General features: G+C 54.7%; 2 protein-coding genes across 2 annotated transcripts; both read left to right on the forward strand.

The window, feature by feature from the left end:
* The first annotated feature begins 1,154 nt into the window (after window positions 1–1,154).
* Window positions 1,155–2,498, forward strand: LOC111145495 (putative diacylglycerol O-acyltransferase 2-like protein DGAT2L7P). Its single transcript, XM_022500388.1, has 3 exons — window positions 1,155–1,162; window positions 1,598–1,720; window positions 2,018–2,498. Exons 1-3 carry the CDS (start codon window positions 1,155–1,157, stop codon window positions 2,496–2,498), a joined length of 612 nt encoding a protein of 203 aa, XP_022356096.1.
* Window positions 2,499–2,745: 247 nt separating this feature from the next.
* LOC111145496 (monoacylglycerol O-acyltransferase 3) lies at window positions 2,746–6,547 on the forward strand. Its single transcript, XM_022500389.1, has 7 exons — window positions 2,746–3,151; window positions 3,382–3,489; window positions 3,576–3,646; window positions 3,911–4,115; window positions 4,439–4,613; window positions 6,096–6,298; window positions 6,393–6,547. Exons 1-7 carry the CDS (start codon window positions 2,746–2,748, stop codon window positions 6,545–6,547), a joined length of 1,323 nt encoding a protein of 440 aa, XP_022356097.1.
* Window positions 6,548–21,885: the final 15,338 nt, after the last annotated feature.

Below are 21,885 nucleotides of genomic sequence, written 5' to 3' on the forward strand. Positions count from 1 at the left end.
GAGAGCGAAGCAGGGGACAGGACAGAAAGGGTGTGCCAGTTTGAACAGTGGCTGGCTCGTCCTGTGTCCTACGACCCACCAGTCATTTACTGAGTACCCCTCGCCTGCTGGGCACCTGCCACAGGGTTAGGGTCGATGAGAACAACACCTGTCTTCTTGTGGCTCACAGCTCGGGGGAGACCTTAGCCAGAAAATCGCCACAAAGGAGGGAAAGTGGGAAAGTATTTTATGCCAGGAGACAGTGGGACAGAGGCACCTCATGGGGTTTGTGTCATACCTGCCTTTAAAAAAGTGACATTTACCCACCCGGAGAGGGCACCGAGAGGGCGCCGGTTCTACAGCCCTGGCTAGTGTTGGGGAGGACCCTGGCCATGTGAGGACTGGTCCCTGCCCACTTGGAGGGTGTACTCTTTTGGGCTGGCCCATTGCTGTCCTTTCCCAAAAAGCCCTTCTTTCTGGAATGTCTCCCACAGAGTCCTTAGGGGCTGGACTGGGGCAACTAAAGGGGTGTCTAGATGCTCTCAGTCATGTGGGGAGCCCTGCCATTCACAGCACACACCACCCTGGTGACACCCCACTTTCCCAGACCTCTGCCAGCAGGCTCCTCAAAGGTCCCCCTGCAGAGGCCCAAGGTCCTGTCCACATACCCTCGCTCTCAGGCTCCTGGCCACACCCCTGGGCATTTCTCTTTGGTCCCATTGGTCACAACCCTGTGAGCTCAGTAGTGGTTAACCCTTTCTTGCTGGGGCTCACGAGGGTACAAGGTTCAGGCCAGCAAGCAGGGGTGGACACAGGAGCCGAACCAGGGCCAAGGGTCAGGGCCAGTGTGTTGGACCACAAGGAGTGTACTTAAGAACCCCCCCCCCAAAAAGAACCCATAGTGGCCCCTATGGGATGTCCCTCCACAGTATGCCGGCCCCCTCCAGCCACCTCCACTGGGCTCCTTGACTGGTTGCTGTCCTCCAACAGGTCTTCTCCTTCTTGGGGCTCAGTGAGGCTCAGCACTTGGCATTCTGCTTCCCTATTACCTGGAGGGAAGCAGGACAGGGCTCTCTGGAGCCCGCTGAAAGAATGGGAAGGAATTAGCCTGGGCAGGAGGGCCTGAAGCCATGGAACAGGGATGCGGGGGCAGAGGCGGGTAACTGGGAACGTAAATGCCTGGGTACTGAGTAACCCCCACTCCATCCTCCAGCTCAGGTGTGCCTGGCCATGTCGCCCCTTGCTCTTCTAAGACGAGCCTGGATCCTGGCAGCCCTCTACCTGGTCTGGCTCTAGAGACAGGGACACACCATGGGCAGGAGGCCACCCCTCTCCCTGGGACCATAGCTGGGCCATCTGGAGACATCTCTGAGATTACTTTCCTGTGTCAGTGAGGCCATCCAAGAATGGTGTGCTGTGGGGGGAGGAGAGGGGACGGGGGGGGGGGGGGGGGGGGGGGAAGGCTTTGGAATAGACTCTTCTCTGGTTACCACCCCTGCCCCCAGAGTCGAATCTTCTGGCCAGAGTGGGGGCCCCAGCTGGTTAAAACCCCAGAACTGATCCCTCTCGCAACTTTCTCTTTGGCTTCCACTCCCACGGGGCCCCGGTCCTTTACCAGGGCCTTCAGCAACATCCGCAGGGAGGCCACCGGCTTCACCAGCCTATCCCCCGGCCTCCCGCCGCACCTCCTCATGCTGCCTCGTCGGTTCCGCCTCCCCCTCTTCCCGTGTAGTGATGAGAAGTGGGGAGATTCCCCCAGTCCCTGCTGTGTCACGCCCCCCCACACCTCTCTGGGGTGCGGGGTGGGAGGTCCTGGTCCCCTCTCTACCTCCACGGTGCCCTCCTCCCTCTTTTCTCAAAGACCCAGGCATCCGGGCCCCTGTCCCCTTCCCCAGGTTTGGAGTCCTAAGACAAGGCCGGCGCAGCCTATCCGTTGTCCCAGCCTGGGGGCGGCCAGGTGATGGTCCTCCGCCGTGGGAGGGCCCCTGGAAGCGCTGGAGGCAAAACCCGGCGAGCCGATTTGCGGATCCGGAATCAGAAGGGCTTTGTCGAATTGGCCCTGGAACACGGCTGAGGATGCCGCAGTGGCCCGGCGGGACGCTCGCGGGCTACCCTCGCGGGCAGGCCTGGTGCCTGTCCTCTCTTTCGGGGACGACGAGCTCTTCCAGCAGTTCCCGAACCCTCCGGGCTCGTGGCTGCGGAGTGCGCAGGAGGCGCTGGGGCTGCAAAGGTCCCTGGCTGCTGGCCACGCCTTGGCCACGCCAGCCTCGCCCCCTTTGGCAACCGCCCAGGGCTTGAACCGCTGGGCTGGAAGGGCACCTTCCCAACCACCGCCCCTCGGGCGTCCGGTGCTGCCCGCCGGGGGTGGGGGGCCGATCCCGGTACAGCGAAGCGCGCGGCCCAGCCGGGCGCAGGTGGACGCGCTGCACGCGCTTGACGTGGAGCGTCTCCCGGAGGGGCTCGAAGCGCACGAGGAGCGCTCGGGCATCGCGGCCCACCCGCACCCCCTCCTCACCTAGGCGCGCCGCCCCGACCCTCGACCCTCGCGGTGCCCGCCTCGGCTGCGGGCGAGAAGGGAAATTAAACGTGGGAACAGAGCTGCGGTGTGTGCGTGTTTGTGCGCGGCCGTGCCTCCGGGTGATCTTGACCCTCCCGGAGACCTGCCCCCCGGGTCCAGGGCGCGCAGCGGGGGCCTGCCCGGCCGCCCTGGAGATCCCACAGTCTCAGCCGGGCTTCTTGCCGGGGCCAGCGCCTGGGACCCGGTGGATGGGCTTTCCGGCTTCTTCGGAGCCTCCTCCCCACATCAGTCCCGGAACCGCCTTGCATTCCCTGCAACCTCCCAGCTCCGCCCAGCGACCAGGGGGCAGCCCAAAGCGACTAACACTGGCAGTTCAAAGATCATTCTGGAGGCATCTTGCGTTACGGATCCAGGGATCTCCCTCTCCACACACACGCAAGAGACCCGCAGCACCGGGAGGCCCCGAGGGTTTGGTCCCTCCGGCAAGAAAGACTTCCTGCGGCGCCCAAACCTTCCTCGTTTGTGCTGGGGCCCTGGAGCCCCTGGCAGAGGCATCTCCACAGACCAGCTGTGGCCCCACCATGAAGTCCGTGCAGAAACAGTGGCTACAAGTAGTGTGCGCCTACCAATACGTGCTCACTTTCCTCTTCATGGGTGAGAGGCTGGTGCCCTGGGGTCCCCAAGGGGAGGAGGGACTTCAGGGAGAAAACCTGGGGCTCCACTTGCTTGTGCACCGGAGGGCAAAGGGAGAAGGAGGTGGCCAGAGGTCAGAGCCATGGCTGGAGGCACATCTGCCATCTGTGAGGGGTGGGAGAGGAGAGAGCAGGTGGCATGGAATGATTCTTCAAATGCTAATGCACTTATCTTTCTCATCTTTCCCCCAGGCCCTTTCTTCTCGCTTCTCATTCTCTTCCTCCTCTTCACGTCCTTCTGGTTGGTCTCTGTTCTGTACCTGGTGTGGCTCTTCCTGGACTGGGACACGCCCAACCAAGGTAAGCACTGCAGGACCTGTGCCCAGGAAGCAGACAGTGGCGGGGGGCCTTCCAGGGATTCCTCCCACGCATCTCTCTGCCCCAAGGTGGAAGGCGCTTTGAGTGGATAAGGAACTGGGCCATGTGGAAACATGTCCGGGATTATTATCCTGTCAAGGTACCAGGTCATCCACTCTCTTCCTCCTCCCTCTCCCAATCCCCCACACTTACTCACCCCTGCCTGTGCACCCTGGGCTCCCTAACCTCAGAGGGGGTGGGCGCTGCAGAGTGGCGTTGCACAGTAGGCTCTCTGTGCTGCCCAGCCTATTCGAGGACCTTGAACTCTGAAGTCTGGCAGGGTGGAGGGCAGCTCTTTTCAGCCGGTGCCCCTCTCCATGCCTGTTTCCCTGCGTCTGACCTCACCACCACCCCCAACCCGAAGCTGGTGAAAACTGCGGAGTTGCCCCCTGACCGCAACTATGTGCTGGGTGTCCACCCACACGGGATCATGTGCGTGGGAGCCTTCTGCAATTTCTCCACCGAGGTCAACAACTTCTCCAAGAAGTTCCCCGGGATTCAGACCTCAACGACAGCGCTGACCATCCTCTTCCACCTCCCGGTCTATCGTGACTACCTCATGTCCTATGGTGAGCCTGGAGCTGAGCAGGAGGAGGCAGCCATTCCCTCCCAACCTCCACTCCCACCCCCACCCCTGCTCCCGACTGCCTCCCACGCACCCAATGCAGGGACCCGGCCTGAACATTGGCCTGCTTCACAGCGGGCATCAGTGAAGAGCTCCAGAGCAAATGTCCCTCATCCTTGCAGGGAAAGGCACTCTAGGTCACACTGACATGGGCATGGGGATGGCAGGTTTGGAGGGAATGGGGTGTGGGGCTCACTAAAGGGCGGCTGAGGGGCCAGGCAGCCTGGGAGCGGGTGGTGACGGCTCCCCACCTCCTCTCCTGCATAGGGCTGCGTCCTGTGAGCCGGCAGAGCCTGGACTTTATCCTGTCACAGCCCTGGCGTGGGCAGGCTGTCACCATTATGGTTGGGGGTGCCCAGGAGTCCCTGTATGCCATCCCAGGGAAGCACTGCCTCATTCTCCGCAATCGCAAAGGCTTTGTGCGCCTGGCACTGAGGCACGGGTGAGTGCGGTACAGGCGCCCAGCCCAGGGCTGCTGCTGGAGGTCAGAACTTGACATTGTGTCTGGGGGTCCACACTCTTTTGTCCCCACCCATCCTGGTCCCTGTAGTTGGGGCTCTGTGTCTGATGTGGGCCTCTGGCACACATCAACACTTGGGCACTTTCTCTGTGCCAAGCACCATGCCCACTTCTGCCAGGCTTCTGTCCTCTCCGAAGGAGGCAGGATCAGGGGTGCGTGGGTGGCTCAGTTGGTTGCGTGACTGCCTTTGGCTTGGGTCGTGGTCCTGGAGTCCTGGGATCGAGTCCCGAATTGGGTTCCCTGATTGGAGGGGAGGGTCTGCTTCTCCCTCTGACCCTCCGCCTCCTGTGTTCACTGGCTCTCATTTTCTCTCTCTCAAATAAATAAATAAAATCTTAAAAAAAAAAGAGAGAGAGAGAGAGGCGGGATCATAGCATAAGTAGTAGGACCTTGTGCTCCAAAATCCTGAGTTCAAAGCCTTTTCTGACACTACCTCAAAGGCAAGACCCTGGACATGTTTCTCTGCCTGTGAGATAGGACTAACACTACTGTGCTAGGATCCTATAGTTGCAAAAGCTCGAGGACAAAATGTATACAGTTGACCCTTAAACAACATGGGTTTGAACAGCACCAGTCCCTTATACATGGATTTTTTTTACAATATAGTACTGTAAATGTATTTTCTCTTCCTGATGATTTTCTTTTTTTAGAGATTTGATTCATTTGTTTGAGGGGGAGAGAGAGGCGTGAGGGAGGGGAGCAGAGGGAGGGGCAGGGACCCTCAAACAGATACCACCCTGACTGCAGAATCCAACTTGGGTTTCAGTTCCAAGACCCCAAGATCATGACCTAAGCCAAAACCGAGAGTTAGCCGCTCAGCCAACTGAGCCCCCCGGCACTCCCTGATGATTTTTTTTAAGGTTGTATTTATTTGAAGGCTGTGGGTAAGAGCATGAACTGGGGGAGGGGCAGAGGGAGAGAGAATCTTAAGCAGACTCCCTGCTGAGTGCAGAGCTGGACCTGGGACTCGATCCCAGGACCCTAGGATCATGACCTGAGCCCAAGGCAGACGTTTCACTGACTGAGCCACCCAGGGGCCCCCCAGCTTATTTTATTATAAGAATACAATATATAGTACATACACAAAATATTTGTTAATTGACTAATTATGTTATTGGACATGCTATTAGGGGTTAAGTTTGGGGAGAGTATTAAGTTATATGGGGATTTTGGGGGTGGGGGTCAGTGCCCCTTACCCCATGTTGTTCAAGAGTCAACATATGAAGGCCCAGTACACACTCATTTCTCAAGAACCGTGAGTCCCTTCTCTCCAGATCTTTGTCATTTGCTTGAAATGGCCTTGGCCATTGGAATCCAGAGGTGTGGGGAGGGACTTGTGGTTCCCTCCAAAAGCCGCTGGCCTGACCACCCTTCTTCTCTCTCTCTCTCTCTGTCCCTTCCCAGGGCCTCCCTGGTACCTGTGTACTCCTTTGGGGAGAATGACATCTTCAAATTTAAGGCCTTTGCCACAGATTCCTGGCAGTATCTATGTCAGATCACCTTTAAGAGGATCATGGGCTTTTCTCCTTGCATCTTCTGGGGCCGGGGCCTCTTCTCGGCCAACTCCTGGGGCCTGCTCCCCTTCGCCAGGCCCATCACCACTGTGGGTGAGTCCCCATCTCCGGGCAAGAAAACTGCTGTCAGCTGTGCGGGCAGCAGGACCTCCCCCACCCCCGACCTCTGTCTCCCCTCTCCCTGCAGTGGGCCGCCCCATCCCAGTGCCCCAGCGCCTGGACCCCACCAAGGAGGAAGTGGACCATTATCACATGCTTTTTTTGGAGGCTCTGGAGCAACTCTTTGAGGACCACAAGGAAAGCTGCGGGGTCCCAGCTTCTACTCACCTCACCTTCATCTAGCCCTTGTTGTCCTCCTCACCCCCCCCCCCGCCCCAGCCCTGAGCCCCTCAGCCCAGGGCACTGAGAGCTCTATCTACTGCCTCTCTGTACTGCTCCAATAAAAGCTCCTTCTCTCCTACCTTGATGTTGTAGAATCGGATGCCTACGGAGCTCGCCCTCCCGCTCTGGGGGTTGAGCAGGTCCGGGAATGACCCGCCTTCATTCTCCAGGACTGCAGGGATCGGAACCCTGAATTCTCCTCCCAGCAAGCCTTAATTCCACTGCACAACCTTGCCTACGTCTCTTTCCTTTGCGGAGCCCTTTCTCCCTCTGGGAATGAAGGCATCTGCTTCCCCGAGAGCTGGAGGGCCTCAGGACTGAGTTGCGGAGGGCAGCTCTAGGGAGGAGTTGGCTTTGCGGGGTGAGCTGGAGGGGACAGGACAGATGGTAGAACAGCCAGCCCGAGTGAAGGCTGAGTTTCGTTAAGGGTTCCTGGCCGTATGCGGAATGCAATGATCTCTGATGGGAGAAATGAGGTTGTTAGTCTGTACTACACCCCTCTCTGTCCTTTATGTTTCCCTGTGGCCGGGCAATGAATGAAACAGGAACCTGTTTGGCCAGCATCACATCAGCTCCTTGCCCAGCCTCACATCAACATGAGCCCATCTGCTCAGAAAGCACAGGACTCGGGGCGCCTGGGTGGCTCAGAGGGTAAAGCCTCTGCCTTCAGCTCAGGTCATGGTCCCAGGGTCCTGGGATCGAGTCCCACATCAGGCTCTCTGCTCAACAGGAGGCTGCTTCTTTCTCTCCCTCTGCCTGTCATTCCTCTGTTTGTGCTCTCTCTCTCTCTCTCTGGCAAATAAATAAATAAAATCTTTAAAAAAATAAAAAGAAAGCACAGGACTCTTGTGATGATCGAAGAATTAAAATATAAGGGCTCAGAACGGAGATTGGCAAACTACCATCACCCTCATCACAGACACGTCGTCAGTCCCAGGAGAGGGTAAGACCGCGCCATCTAAGGGTCCTCGTGTGGTCACAGTGTTTTCTGACTACATCTGTCCCGTTTGCTGCCTGGCTCTATGTCTGTATCCCAGACTTCAGAACTTGCTGGAAGGTAATCAGAATGCACCTACACTAGTCTCCCATGGTCCTATACAATACATTCAGTGGAAGAATTTTTTTCTTGTTCCTGGAGGAAAATCTGAGTGGTCCTGTGGCTTATCTGGGTCATTCTCAGGGGGGTAAGTTCTTCATTCACCTTAAATTGGTACATAGACCTGTAGCTTGAGAAGTAATCTACCCTCGGATCTCCGTCCGAGAGTGGGAATCCTCCATCTCCAACAAGGGCAGCAGGCTGGAAGCAGGTTGCCCTTTTTCCTCCCTCCTCTCCCCCTCCTTCGTTAGACACTGTTACTGACCCCTTGGGATGGAGGGTAGGGGCAGAGGAGGGGAAGGAGGATCCCAGACGTTCTTGACAACACTGTCCTAAGATAGCTTCGTGTTCTCTGGGCCTCCAGACCTTCCAAGCTGATTCCTTTTCCTCAGTGGGGCTCTCCTGGATTTTCTAGAGTATCCCCTTTTAGATTTCTCTGCCTCTTCGTCTGTCCTTGGTTTTCTGCTCATGCACTTGACACAGGATTTCTCCTTAGGAATCCCATTGCTCTTCTAGGCTGAGAGGTAGAGAGAGGGATGGAAACTAAACAGTTGGAGGCTGGAACACGCTTAGCCTGGATACCACCAGAATACAGGCTCAATGCAGCCACTTGTCCTTCCTGGATGGGAACATCCAGTCAGCTACCGTCTGGCCGTTGGATTCCTCTGGTGGACATACTCCACGAACGCTGGGGTAGGTGGAACTCTTTGAGTTTTGCAACCTTTGTCACTGATCTTGTGGAGGGAAGCCTGGCCCTCTGGGGGGTAGGGCTTACAGAGCTCTGAAGTCCTTCCCTCACACCTCTCTCCTTGGTGTCCCGATTCGGATCCTTGTCATGGGTTGGGGACTCAAGGGTCACTTCGCAATCACTGGCTTGGAAAATGTGGTCTCACTTGTTGCATGTGGTTTAAGGGTAGCATCACGTGTTTTTCTCTGGATTCTTCCCCTGAGGGACAAAGGCACCATCTTCTAGTGAGAACCGCCCACCAACGGCTGGGGGTATGGGGATTAGATCGCTGTGGGCCTTCCTCCAAGAAGCCCCCTGCCCTTCTCCTCTGTGAGTGGTAGATGCCTGTCTCTGGGGAGGGGGGTTTGGGCTGGGTGGTAGGTGAGGAATAGGACTTTTGGGGACTGGGGGAGACAAAGGAAGGGACTTCACTCCCCATCACTCATTACTCCTATCTGAAATCCAAGACCAGTAAGTCAGGGGTTGGGAGGGATTAGCCTGAAGCTGGAGAGAAACAGAAGCCAGCAAGCAGTTAGGACTGGGTTGGCCCTAGAAGCAGACATATGGTCAGGAGAAACAAAGTCTTCCCAGTACTCATAAACCTAATTGGGCAACTTTCTCAGGAAAGTGGTCATGTCTCATCCTGGTGGAGAGAGGGACAACTGAGAGGGAACATTATCCTTCATGTGGAAACATCTGGGTGGGTTAGACACAAACCAGAAAGGTACAGGAAGGTCAAGATCAGGCTTCCATCTCTGGGAGAGAGCCTTGGCACCCATACCCACAGGTGCGTGCTGGGGATGGGGTACAGCAAACAGAACGTGTCCTCAGTGCCGAGAGCTGTGGCAAGGCTGTGCAGGGCAGGGGTGCTGCCTGGGTGGCTCAGTGGGTTGGGCCTCTGCCTTTGGCTCAGGTCATGGTCTCAGGGTCCTGGGATCGAGCCCCACATCGGGCTCCCCGCTCAGCAGGAAGCCTGCTTCTCCCTCTCCCACGCCCCTGCTTGTGTTCCCTCTCTCACTGTGTCTCTCTCTGTCAAATAAACAAATAAAAATCTTCAAGAAAGAAAAGGAGAGAAAAGAAAATGACACCCCTGGACAATGACAAGTGTCCCCGGCTGGACCGAGACTCCAGGAGAGACAATCAAAGGGCCTTGTGCAACATCAGTCCCCTGCTTCCCAGAGGCTGCTGTCATATGGGTTCTAACCTGGAGCTAAATCTCCCCAGCGCAACTGTCAACTTGGCCAATGGGCTCAGTTCAGCTGAGGCAGGTCAGGCCCAGACCGTGATCAAAGCTGGAGGCCCCGACAGGAATCAAGATTCTAGAGAGATTGTGCTCGAGCTTCAGAGCACAAGGCCTGCTCCTTCCTGTTCTGGCCTGCACGTCCTGGGTCCTCACAGAGAAAGATGCCACACTGCTGGCAAGGTGACAATGGTCACTGACTGGAAACAGAAATAGCACAGAGTTGGAAGGCAGGTAGTTCAAGGGGACGCTTGAGCCTGAACTTGAATTTGAGGACCCAACGTGGTCCAAGGGCCATCTCTGAACCACAGGAGAGTGGCAAGGACAAGTCTGCTGAGGGATAAGGGCATCCAGCCCTGAGCCGCATGCTTGGTGGGGGGTCCAGCTCTGCCAGCCACTGGTCATGACCTTGGTCAAAACACGTAAGCCTCAGTTTCCCCCGGTAACACGGGACTACCTACTTCCAAGTTGTGAGGTTTTAAAACTCTAACTGAAATACAACACAGACAAGCGCACAAATCACAAGGGCATGGCTCAGATTCTCATCAACCGAACACACACAGGGTTTCTCCGCGACGGGGGTGAGACGCCGTCCAAGCTCACAGCCACACAGATGTCTCTGTGCTGATGTTGAGGCTGAGGCAAACTCTCCGCCCACCGGTGACCCAGCCTTCTTTCTTCACCCTTGGCTTTCCCTTGTTTGGGTGGGTGCCTCCTCAGCCACAGTGGAGCTGGGAGGAAACATCTGGAAGCCTTTGTGGAGAAAGAAGGGGGAGGTGGCACTGAGGAGGGCCGAGGTGGAGAGAAGCCTTCACAGTGTAGCAGAGTCCACCCAGCAGGCCGGGGGAGGTCTGGGCATGACCACGGCTGATTTGGAAGCTCCACACCCAGACAGGGAGAATCTTGCTAGGGTCTGACCTGAGCCCCACGGCTAGTCCTGTCTCCATCCCCCTGTCACCAAGGCCAACCCCAGTATGCTTTGGGGATCTGGCAGTCACCTCCCATAGATGAGCTCTCCTCCAGCCTGACTGCTGGTCCTTCCTCCTGAGCTCCAGCCACTATGGTCCTCCCCACCTGCTTGTGGAAAGGGCAAGCTCTGTAGGGGCAGAACATGGCATCTGTGTACCCAGGGAGCCCTAGGTCCTGAGCCGCCTGCCATCCCCAGGGTTCCTGGGGTTGATGCTGGACATGCCAGAATGGTCCTCACCTCCTTCTTCTCCCCACACATTCCAGAACCCCACTCAAGACCCCTGGCCTCTTCAGTTTTCCTGCTAAACGGTTTTCAGCTTCTCCTCTCGCTCCCCACCCCCATCCCTCCGCGGACAGCCTCTTGGACCGCTCCTCTGCAATCAGAGACGTCTTGCCCCTCCTCTCCCCTCCAACCCCTTTTCCTGCTGTCCAGATGCTCTTTGTAACACACTGCTTTCTGCGTGTAAGTCTCCCTACTGGATCCTCACTGTCACGGGGTCCTTGTTGTTAGAAGGTGTGAAATCCTCAGCACCACATTCAAGGAAGCCTCCAAACAGCCCAGTCCGTCTTCCCAGCCTGTCCTTGACTCAGCTCTCCTTCCTGAGTGGAGAATGGATGGAACCCCTACCAACGAGCCCCAGTTCAGCTCCCGGGGCTCAACCCTCACTATGAGCAGACCTTGGCAGGTTTACGCACTGCCTCTAAGCCTCTGGTCTATACCACAGGGTTCCTGATGAGATCGAAATGAGGTATGCACAGAAATGGGACCCGGCAGGGTGCCCAGCAGACCTTAGTTACTGGCACTCTTATCTCGCCCACCTCTTTACAGGAAATCTTTTCCTAGCCACAGCCACATCCCAAGCCTCACACCATAGGATCCCATCACGTACACCATCGCATTAGGCAGACTGGTCTTCTGTTACCCAAACATACGACTCATCCATGATCTTTTATCTCATATTATTAAATGTGGCTGGTAAGGGCAGGAAGTGCATCTTCGATGTTTTTGCATTTTGACTGTGTTCTGGTGATGACCATGCACCAGGCATGAGTGAATGAAGCATGTCCAAGAGACCTGTGCAGAGGGAACCAGCTGCATCATTTGTAGCTTGTGCCCAGGAAGCCCAGCTGGGGGTGGGAGTGCATGGGGGTTCCCTTCACAGAGCCAGAAGTGGGGGGGAGTTTGCACCTATCATGGGAAGGGAGGGAGCTCCACTAGTTTCCCTAACAAGGGGCCCCACACTTGGTGATTTAAAACAACAAAAATGGATTGTCTCACAATTCCGGAGACCGGAACCAAGTGTCCACAGGGTCTTCTCCCTCAGAAACCTGTGAAGGAAGAACCCTTCCTCCCCTCTTTCAGCTCCACACACGGGCCGGGACCTACGTCAGTCTCTGCCTCTGGTGTCACACGGCCTTCTCCCTCTGTGTTGTGTCCAAATCTCCCTCTCCTTCTAGAAGCCCACTTCTAGATTCAATTAGGGCCCACCTTTGTTCTGTATGACCTCATCTTAATGTGATTACGTCTGCAAAGAACCCATCTTCAAATAAGGTCTCCTTTGCAGGCACTAAGGGTAAGGACATCAGTATATCTTTTTGAGGTGGGGGTGGTGCATATTCAGCCCTCAACAGGTACCCCCCCTTTTTTTTAATTTTTAAAGATTTTATTTATTTATTTGACAGAGATAGAGATCATAAGTAGGCAGAGAGGCAGGCGGGGTGGGGCAGGAGGAAGCAGGCTCTCTGCTGAGCAGAGAGCCTGATGCGGGGCTGGATGCCAGGACCCTGGGATCCTGACCTGAGCCGAAGAAGGCAGAGGTTTAACCCCACTGAGCACCCAGGCACCCCAACAAGTGTCCTTTAAAAATTCACACAGAAGTCTTCTCTGCTTATGCCTGGGGGCCGCACCCACCCAGAGATGGTCTTTTGTGCAAATTATGTTGGGTGGTGGTGAGCATTCACCACGGGATCTCTTCTTGGAGGACTGTGCATGACAGGTGCACAGAGAGAAGAACATGGGTCACTAGACCATCCTGAAGGGCCTAATGTATTTTCAAGAGGCCTGTGGCCCACAGGACAAAACCATTAATGAGTTTCCTCATGCCATTCCTCCTCCTGTGTAGCTGAATGATAAGCCCCAACATTGTGATTTCTCGTCCTGATCTGGAAGAGTCTAACTTCTAAACATATGAACTGAGGAAACTTACAAGCTCAACCTGATGCCTCCTCTCTTTTTTTTCTTCCCCATCATTCCCCCATGTGGGCACCAGAGGGCGGTCTCTACTCACAAGGCAAAGGTGTCACTCCTGCTTAAACCCCCTGCCCACCCCGCCCCCAGCGGGCCAGCCCCTGCCTACAAGACCGGTACAACCCAGAACTGCCAGTTCTTGCGAAGGGCGCGGTTGCTCTGGGCTTTGCTCAGGCTGCCGCCTCCTCCTGGCGGGACCTTGTCCTTCTTTATCCACTGGAGGGTTTTTTTTTTTTTTTTTTTTTTAAGATTTTCTTCTTAAGTAATCTCTACGCTCAGTGTGGGGCTCGGTTACACAATCGGGAGATCAAGAGTTTCACGCTCTACTGACCCATCCAGCCAGGCGCTCCTGGAGGCGGACTTTTTTTTTTTTTTTTTTTAAGATTTTATTTATTTATTTGACAGACAGAGATCACAAGTAGGCAGAGAGGCAGGCAGAGGGGGAGGGGGAAGCAGGCTCCCCGCTGAGCAGAGAGCCCGTTGCGGGGGCTCGATCTGCATCAGGACCCTGAGATCATGACCTGAGCGGAGGGCAGAGGCTCAACCCACTGAGTCACCCAGGAGCCCCATCTTGTTATTTTTTAGGGGCACCTGGGTGGCTCAGTCTGTTAAGCGTCTGCCTTTGGCTAAGGTCATGATCCCAAGGTCCTGGCATCGTGGCTTCGAGTCCCACATCTAGCTCCCTGCTTCTCCCTCTCCCATTCCCCCTGCTTGTGTTCCTGCTCTCCTGGTTTCTCTCCATTGCATACTAAATAAATAAAAATCATACAAATTTAAAAAAATTAAAAACTTATCTTGAAGACCAACAAATGAAAAGAAAAATTTAAAGCATTTAAATGACTCATGACCTCAGCCTAAATCAAGAGTCGGTCACTTAACCGACTAAGCCACCCAGGTGTCCCCCACCTTTATTTCTCATGCGTCTGGAGGCTACAAGTCCATGATCAAGGTTCTGGCAGATTCAGTTTCTGGTGAAAGCTCTCTTCCTGGCCTGTAGAGTTACTTTCTTTCTGCCTCCTCACAAGGCCTTTTTTCTGCAAATGCGAGGGTAGAGAGGGAGCTCCAGTGTCTCTGCCTCTTATAATTCTATGGATTCTAGCCCTACTCTTAAGATCTCATTTAGCCTTTATTCCCTGTGTAAAGGCCCCTGTCTCCAAATACAGTCACACTGGAGGTTAGGGCTTCAATATATGAATTGGGGAGGGAGACACAATTCCATCTCTCCCTATGATAAAGATCTACTGAAATACCAGAAACGATATGATGTCTGAAATTTTTTTCAAAATATCAGGGTGCTTGCAGTGCCCAATGATAGTGGTTATGAGCTGATAATTGTTGAAGCTGATGGTAGGCCAGTGAGGCTTTGTTATACTGTTCTATTTTCTGTGTGTGTTAGATAGTCTCCAGAATAAAAGTGATGGGTTTTTTTCTGATGGCTAGCTAATGATTGAGCTCTTTGAGAACAGAAATGGAGTCAATCAGACCCATCGAAGATGACGTTAATGTTTGTGAATAAATGACAGACATTACAGACAATGTTGGTTCATATGGACCTGGAGAGAGGGACCTGGTGATGGGTGGGGAGAGAAGATGTGGAATTTCAGGAACTTCTAGGCACAAGCCGTTTAGAAACGCAGTGTGAGGGGCGCCTGGGTGGCTCAGTGGGTTGAGCCTTTGCCTTCGGCTCAGGTCATGATCCCAGAGTCCTGGAATCAAGCCCCGAATCAGGCTCCTTGCTCAGCAGGGAGCCTGCTTCCCTCTCTCCCTCTGCCTGCCTCTCTGCCTACTTGTGATCTCGATCTGTCTTTCAAATAAATAAATAAAATCTTAAAAAAGAAAGAAAGAAAGAAAGGAAGGAAGGAAGAAAGAAAGAAAAAGAAAGAAATGCAGTGTGAGGCTGGGTTGTGCATTGGCTTGGGGTTAGGATACCGGGAATCTGGTTTTACCTCTACCCGGTGGATGACTTTCGATAAAAATGATCAAAGGTGGTCTCAACTTCCCCTACTCTAGAACTAGGTTGAAGTCATTCCTTCTTTCATAATATACTTACTAAGCATTTACTATGTGCCAAGAGCTGAACAAAGCACCAGAGGTATAAAGATAGCTTTAACATCAGGGGGCCTGGGAAGTTCAGTCAGTTAGGCGTCTGCTTGAGTCATGATCTCGGGGTCCTGGGATTGAGCCCCACGTCGGGCTCCCTGCTCGACAGGGAGTCTGCTTCTCCCTCACCCTCTCCCTCTGCCCCGCTCCTTCTCTCCCCCCCCCCACCAATAAATAAATAAAATCTTTTTTTATATAAATAAAAAAATTTATTTATTTGACACAGAGGGAGAGAGAGAGAGAGAGAGAGATCACAAGTAGGCAGAGAGGCAGGTGGTGGGTGGGGGGAAGCAGGCTCCCTGCTGAGCAGAGAGCCCGATTCGGGCTCGATCCCAGGACCTGGAGACCCTGACCTGAGCCGAAGGCAGAGGCTTTAACCCACTGAGCCACCCAGGTACCCCAAATAAATAAAATTTTAAAAGAAAAAAAAAAGATAGCTGTAACATCAACCCCGTTCTAAAAAAGAGTTCACTGTCAAGCTCAGTGGCTTCCCAGCTTTCTATCCCCTGATTCATGAAGTTCCTAGAGTCTGACAGTCCCAAAGGAAGAATGAATAAGGCAGGCCTCTGGTTCCATCTGCATTTCAGTGTACAAGCTACAATGCACTGCAGAGGAGAATTGTTCTAGTTGGCTAGATCGTAATACCTACTTTTAATCGAACCTCTATGCTCTGCCAAGCACTTTTCTTACATTATCTTACTCAATCCTTACTGGAAGGTGGGAGCTATGCCCTCTTTACAGATGAAGAAACCGTGAGTCACCAGTATGTGGGATCTGTGATACCTTGCCTTCTGAGGTAATCTGGAAAGTTCCTTCCGATGCCATAATTCTGAGTAAGACTTTTAGGCATTCACTGGCTCTGTGACTCTGAGGCAATTACTTAACCCTTTGATCTTTGGCCTCCTGCCTTATCTGCAGATCAGTTGGTCCTTTGCCTAGTCGACAAAAAGCACATGCAGTGCCCATAAGATGCTCAGTAAAGCATCTTTTATATTTCTCTGCGATCAGCCAAGTGTCGATAGACTTGACTCATAGAATGGGGACTTGCCCAGGAAGAAGGGTCACTGGATCAGGGAGAGGCCAGGGGTCTCAGCCTTGGTCTCAAAGCTGGAGAGTCGGAGGGAGAAGAGGGGTCAGAGAGGAGAACACCCCAAAACCAAAAATCTGGGGGAAGAAGTCCTGGTCATCAGAATCCCAGGGTGCGGAGGTGTTCAGGGCCAGAGAAGAAGACCCAAGGTGGTCTGCTGAAGGGGAGGGTGAGAGACGATGATGGGGATAGGGACGGCCCATATGAATGAAAGGGCAGGGAGGGAAATACTGCCCTGCTGACAGTAAGATACACGGGTCCAGAGAGAAGACACACAATACGCTCTTCCAAATAAAAGGCCCAAAGAAACAAGCCCGGCATGAGGGTCAAAGCCAGTATGGGTCCCCAGGTCCGAGACAGCATTTACAAAATTCAGGGCAGCTAAGGGAAACCTCCAGCATTAACTGCACTGACATCTGCTTCGTGCGCTGCCGTTTGCAAAAGCATTTTCACCAAGTACCTCTGCCCTCTGTGGGGTCAGTGGGCGGTGGGGGTCTCGGTTTGCAGCCGGAGGCCTTCATAGTGCCCCTTGCCAGCTACGGGATCTACCCCACATGGCGGGACTTCTCAGAACCCACTTTCTTCCTTTGTAAAGTGACTAAACAAGCCTCACCCATCCTACAGTGTTATGAGAATCAAACCGAAGTGCTGTGCAAACATTCTGCGTGGTTCTGAGGCTCACCACCAGGATGGGGTGCAGGGGTGAAGTGGGGGGGGGGGGAGGCGGGGTGGCCTGGTACCCAAACCTGTGAAGCCAGGACTCTCACGCCTCTGCCACAAAGCAAATCACGCTTCCATCCCCACGGGTCTTAACCTTGGCGGATTTTAAAGTCCAGTGGCACAAGGTGATGCACCCCCACCTCCATCCCCTCTCCCCCACACCCCGCATCCTCAAAGCACTTACGGATGCCGAAAGCCTCTTGTTCCCTCTTGCTGGGAGGGGCAGCCAGGGGATTCGTCATCTTCCATCCCCTTATCACCACCGCCCCCCTAAACTCTCAGGGGAGTCGGGACAGAAGCAGCCTGCGCGTGGTGATTTTGGAACCACGTGGCTTTTGATTAGACCAATGAGCGCGACTTCTCCCTTCTGCGCCGCTCAGACGTGAAGCGTTAGCAACTTCGGGAAACTTTCTTTTCTCATTGGCTGAGGGAACTGGAAGTGGTGAACGTTGAGCCAATCCCAGAGCTTCTGGTGGCAGAAGGCGTGGCTTCTGGGGGAAAAGGGAGGGATTAGAGCCTGGTTGCGTCTCCCTCCTGCCGCCTGTGACTTTTTCCGCCAACTTTTTGAGGAGCTGTGCCACCGTGGAGCACGTTCCACCTTACCCGCGGTTTTGGGAGATGGGCAGGGTGTTAGCAGTTTTTTTAAAAAATAAGAAATGGGGAGAAGTCATATTAAGAAAAAAGAAGGAAGAGGGCGCCCGGCCGGCTCAGTCGGTGGAGCATGCAACTCTTGATCTCGGGGTCGTGAGTTCGAGCCCCACATTGGGTGCGGCGATTACAGAAATAAAAAGTTAAAAAAAAAAAAAAGAAAAGAAAAAAGAAAAATAAGAAGGTTAAGTGACTTGTCAGTTATTTATTGGCCTACCTGGGCCTAGAATTCCAAGGATGACTCTCCGCGTGGCCATGTGTCTGGGAGCCCCGGAAGAGGACACGAACCCCGCCCCCCACCTGATCACATTAGCACAGCCTATTGGATCGCTGTAACAGGTTAACGGAGTTATCACCTTGGAAAGTATTTTAAAAAGTGGGAAAAGATAGGTGGGGAATCAGAGATTGGTGGGAAGAGGGAGCAGGAGAGCTGGGCAGACCCTGGAGGGAGGGCGAGGGAGAGGGGCTCCCATCCCCATCTGTCTCCCGGTGTCTTCTCGCACCCCCATCTGCAAGCGTGTCCAATTTCCTCCATCTGTTTCTCCGACCTAGTCCCCAGGGCTCTGTGTGCCCTCTCCAGTGGCTCTGACTTACCTGGCACTGGCATTAGTTTGAGGGGGTTTCGCCTGGAGGAGGGAGGGCTGCGAAAGCGGTGGGGGGGGGCGGGGAGAGGAGGCCCGGGGGCAGAGTGTAAAGGTGCTGGGGGTGTGGGGTGATAACTAAGCCAGCAGTCAACCCCTCCGCCAAAACCCTAGGTACCTCCCACCCTTAGTCCCGCTGCCCAGCCAGAGCAAGGGGCGAAGTCTCGTCGGCCGGACTTGAGGCCACCCAGCTGCGCCGGCCCCCGGGCCCGCATGCCCCACCCCCACCTTGCCCGAAACCTGCTCTCCACCCACCCGCCCCCAGGCCGCCCTGAGTCCACTCCAGATCCGGGCCGGGTTTCCTCCGCGTCGCCAGGGTCTCCGCCCCTCGGAGCCGCAGCACGGGCCCCGCAGAGCGTCGCGGCGGGAGGCGCCCGCAGCACCCGAACCCCGAACCTCCCGCCCGCGTGCGGCACTGAGCCGCGGCGCAGACCCGGCATCCGCGCTCCAACTCCGAGTTGGGACTGCTCCGGTCCCCCGCGTCGTCCGAACTCGACCCTCGGGGCTCCGAAGGGACCCCACTCCCGACACCGTTCGCTGTCCGCGTGGCCTGCCCCGCTCCGTGTCTCGCTATCCCGGCCCGGGCTCCGGCTCCGGCGAGGTAGGGGGCCGCGGGCCTGGGGGCTGGGGGCTGGCGTGCTCCTCCTCCGCGGAACGGGGGTAGCAGAAGGCCACCGCCCCCCCCAGGGGAAGACAGCCGCTGTGCCCCCTACAGTCCTACCCCTCCCGGTCCGGTGACCTAGATAACTGGGATCCGGACTTTGCCTACATGTTCAGAGGCACTTTCCCGTCCGTCATCCCTCCCCCATCCCGTCGTCATTGCGCTCCCACCTGTCCCCTGAGCCTGGCGCCCACGGGGACCCCTGCCAAGTAGAAAGCTTCCTTCGGAAGCTCTGTCCCGCCTGCCCCCGCCCCTACTCCCCACTCCTGGGAAGGGGCAGAGGAAAGACTGGGGAAAACCCTCCAGGACAGCCCCTAATCCATGGCAGTGGCTCTGGGGCACCCCCCATGGCTCATTGGTCTGTCTTCCTCATCCCCTGCCTGTGCCCCATTTCATCTTGTCTCCCCCGCCTCTGTTCCCGAGGTCTCTATTCTCTTCCTGACTCTTTTTCTGGCTCTCTCCTCCCCTTGACCCCTTCCCCCATTGCGCACTGTGAGGAGAAGGGGGTGTGTCGCTGCTTTCTATTTATGGTCTCCCTGGGGAGGGGGTGCATTGCTAGGACTTTTTTTTTTTTTTTTTTTTTGGCATCTGCTTGGCCCAGAGTCACGAGGTGTCATGTCTGTGTCTGGTATCCGTGCCTCCTCCCACTCCCCTCTCCCATCCTCTCCTGCCCCGCACCTCCCTGTCCGCCTTTGTCTCCTTCCTGCCTCCCCTCCTGTCCTTTTTGCTCTCTTCTTTGGGTGCTTTGTGTTGCTGCCGTCTCTTTGTCTCCGCCTCTCCGCTGTCTGCTCCCTCTACTCCCTGTTCCAGCTCCGAGAACTGTCGACCTCAAGGGCACCAATATTTCAGGTGTGTGGGGTGCGGTGGAGGTGGGGTGGGGGCCTCCCGGCATGCCCAGCGAGGACTTTAATCATCCCCTCCCAGAGTGAGTATTCATATTTATAAGATTGAAAGAATGGATCCAAGAATGCGGGGATACGGAGGGCAAGGGAAACGCTGTCCTTCTTCCCGGAGCTCAGTCCAGGAGATGCCTGAACTACATCTCCTGCAGTGCCCTGGGGGCACGGGCTCCCTCTGCCTAGATACATTATGGGAATGACAGTTCAAGGAGTCAGGTTGGAGGGCACTGTCCTGAGGGATGGAAAGGGATCAGAGTGTGGAGCCAGGGTTGTGGGGCCAGCCAGCAGCTTTGGCTTGGCCTGGAGCCTCTGGCCTGCTTTGTTCCCAGCACTCACCTCCCCCAGGGCTTAAGGAACTTGGAACATTTGTGTCCTGTCCCCCCAAAAGGGAATAGGTATAGAGGAGTGCCTAGGAAGAAAATGAGAGAGATGAATTTGCAAGCTCTTCCTTCTTCCTGTGACCTCCTTACAAACAACCTTATCCAAGATGAAGACACACCCTTTGGAAAGAGTCTCCCCGACTTGAAAGCAAAGGAGGGTAACCGAATGTCTTGAATCAGTTGGATGGGTCCCTGTCTCCAAGTTGCTCACTTTCTGTCCCCTTTGGGGGCTGTAGGAAATTGCCAAGCTCAGCACGGAACTACCAGCTGGTATTTTTGAGGGACCCGTGAACTACTAGTGAGGTTGCCTGGAAATGTAGACGGAAGCCACAAGCTAACTTGCTCATTTCTGAGACCCATCATTGCCAGAGCCTGCCACAAGGAATCTGATGCTTGAGCTGGTCCCAGGCTTGTTGGCATGGAAGTGCTGACAGTGGGGGTGGGGGGGCACTAGGGTTTCCTCCCAAGGACCCCATCTCTGGTTCTGAGCTTTTAGTTCTTGGGACCTTTGACTCCTGCCAAGGAAGGACCCAGTAATTCCTGTCCTTGCTCTTCTGCCTGGGTCTGGAGGCCCAAATACACCAAAAATACACTCCCCCACTGGCCTGGGAGCCAGGAAAACTTAACCTTGACCTCAAGCCTGGCTCTATCCAAGCGGAGTCACCTTAGGCCAGATCTGAGCCTCCTTTGGGTGTCTGTTTCCTCACTGTTAAAGAAGTGGGATGAACTTGATGGTCTCAGGTGGCTCTAGCAGGGGCTATAAGATCCTCTGAGTCTTTGCTTCCCCTCTTTCTGATGATACTGACCTGATGCTGTCTTACCTCAGCCAGGTAAGGATTACCCAGGAGGGCCTTAGACATGGGGCTTTTGTTTTGAAGTTTCATCTGTATAGCAAGCATGCTGTAGTTATGTAAGCTGTTTATGGTGTGGGAGCTAAGACCATCCCTAAACTCCTTAGTGCCATTGTTTGTCCCCTCTCCCAAACCTAGGCAGTGTGCTTGTTAAAAAAGCAAACAAACAAACCAACCAGTATCATCCCCCACAAAGTAGCTAGTAGATGTGTCTCCTGGGATGTTGGTTAATGAGGCTTGAGGTAGGTTGTAGGAAGGGACTGTTATAACTGGCTGAAAGAGAGAAGGGGGGTTTAATTGGTTGATTTGGTTGGTCTGGAGGGGAGAGGTCTGGAAATGAAGAGCCATTAGGACTTGGGGAAGGGCTTTCTCTTGGCCCTGTTTCTGGCAGGGAAAACAGAAGAGGCCAAACGGTGACAGATCCAGGGGAGCTGACCCAAAAATGAGAATAAGAAGGACACAGAAAATCTTGAGTAGAAGATAGGGTAAGAATTATAGGAAGAAATTAGAAAGAAGAACAGAGGGAGAGAGAAAATCAGAAGAGACTCTCTGGAGGGAAGGTAAATGGAAGAGGGGCATAGGTGATCTTTGTGGACATTCTGTTTGCCAGAGCTCCAACAGAGCCTTTCCCCAAATGATCATCTAGCCCTAGAGGGGAGCCAGGTCTCCCTACGGCGAAGGAGGGAACAAACTCCAGCAGGAGGAAGGGAAGGGCGTTTTGATCAGCCTGGGAGGAATGACTTGAAATTTTCTAATGGACCTATCCAACTGTCCACTCTGGTTTATGTTTGAATGTATGTGTCAGAGGTGGGAGTGGAGGGTACTGGACTGGCAATAGGGGAAGATCTGGAGTTTATACCCACCCCCCCCCCTTTGCTCTGGGATTGTGACTGGCAGTGGTAGGAAAGGGAGGGATGGAACCCTCTGTTTTCCCCAGGGACTCCTTTTGTAGGGAGAGTGGAGATGATGGTTTCTCATGTTCTTACAGAAGTCTTGGAGAAGTGGTGGGACCTTTTCAATCTTTTACCCCTT

The sequence above is a fragment of the Enhydra lutris genome, unplaced genomic scaffold (genome assembly GCF_002288905.1).
Source record: "Enhydra lutris kenyoni isolate GAN:26980312 unplaced genomic scaffold, ASM228890v2 scaffoldscaffold13, whole genome shotgun sequence".
Lineage (NCBI taxonomy): Eukaryota > Metazoa > Chordata > Mammalia > Carnivora > Mustelidae > Enhydra > Enhydra lutris.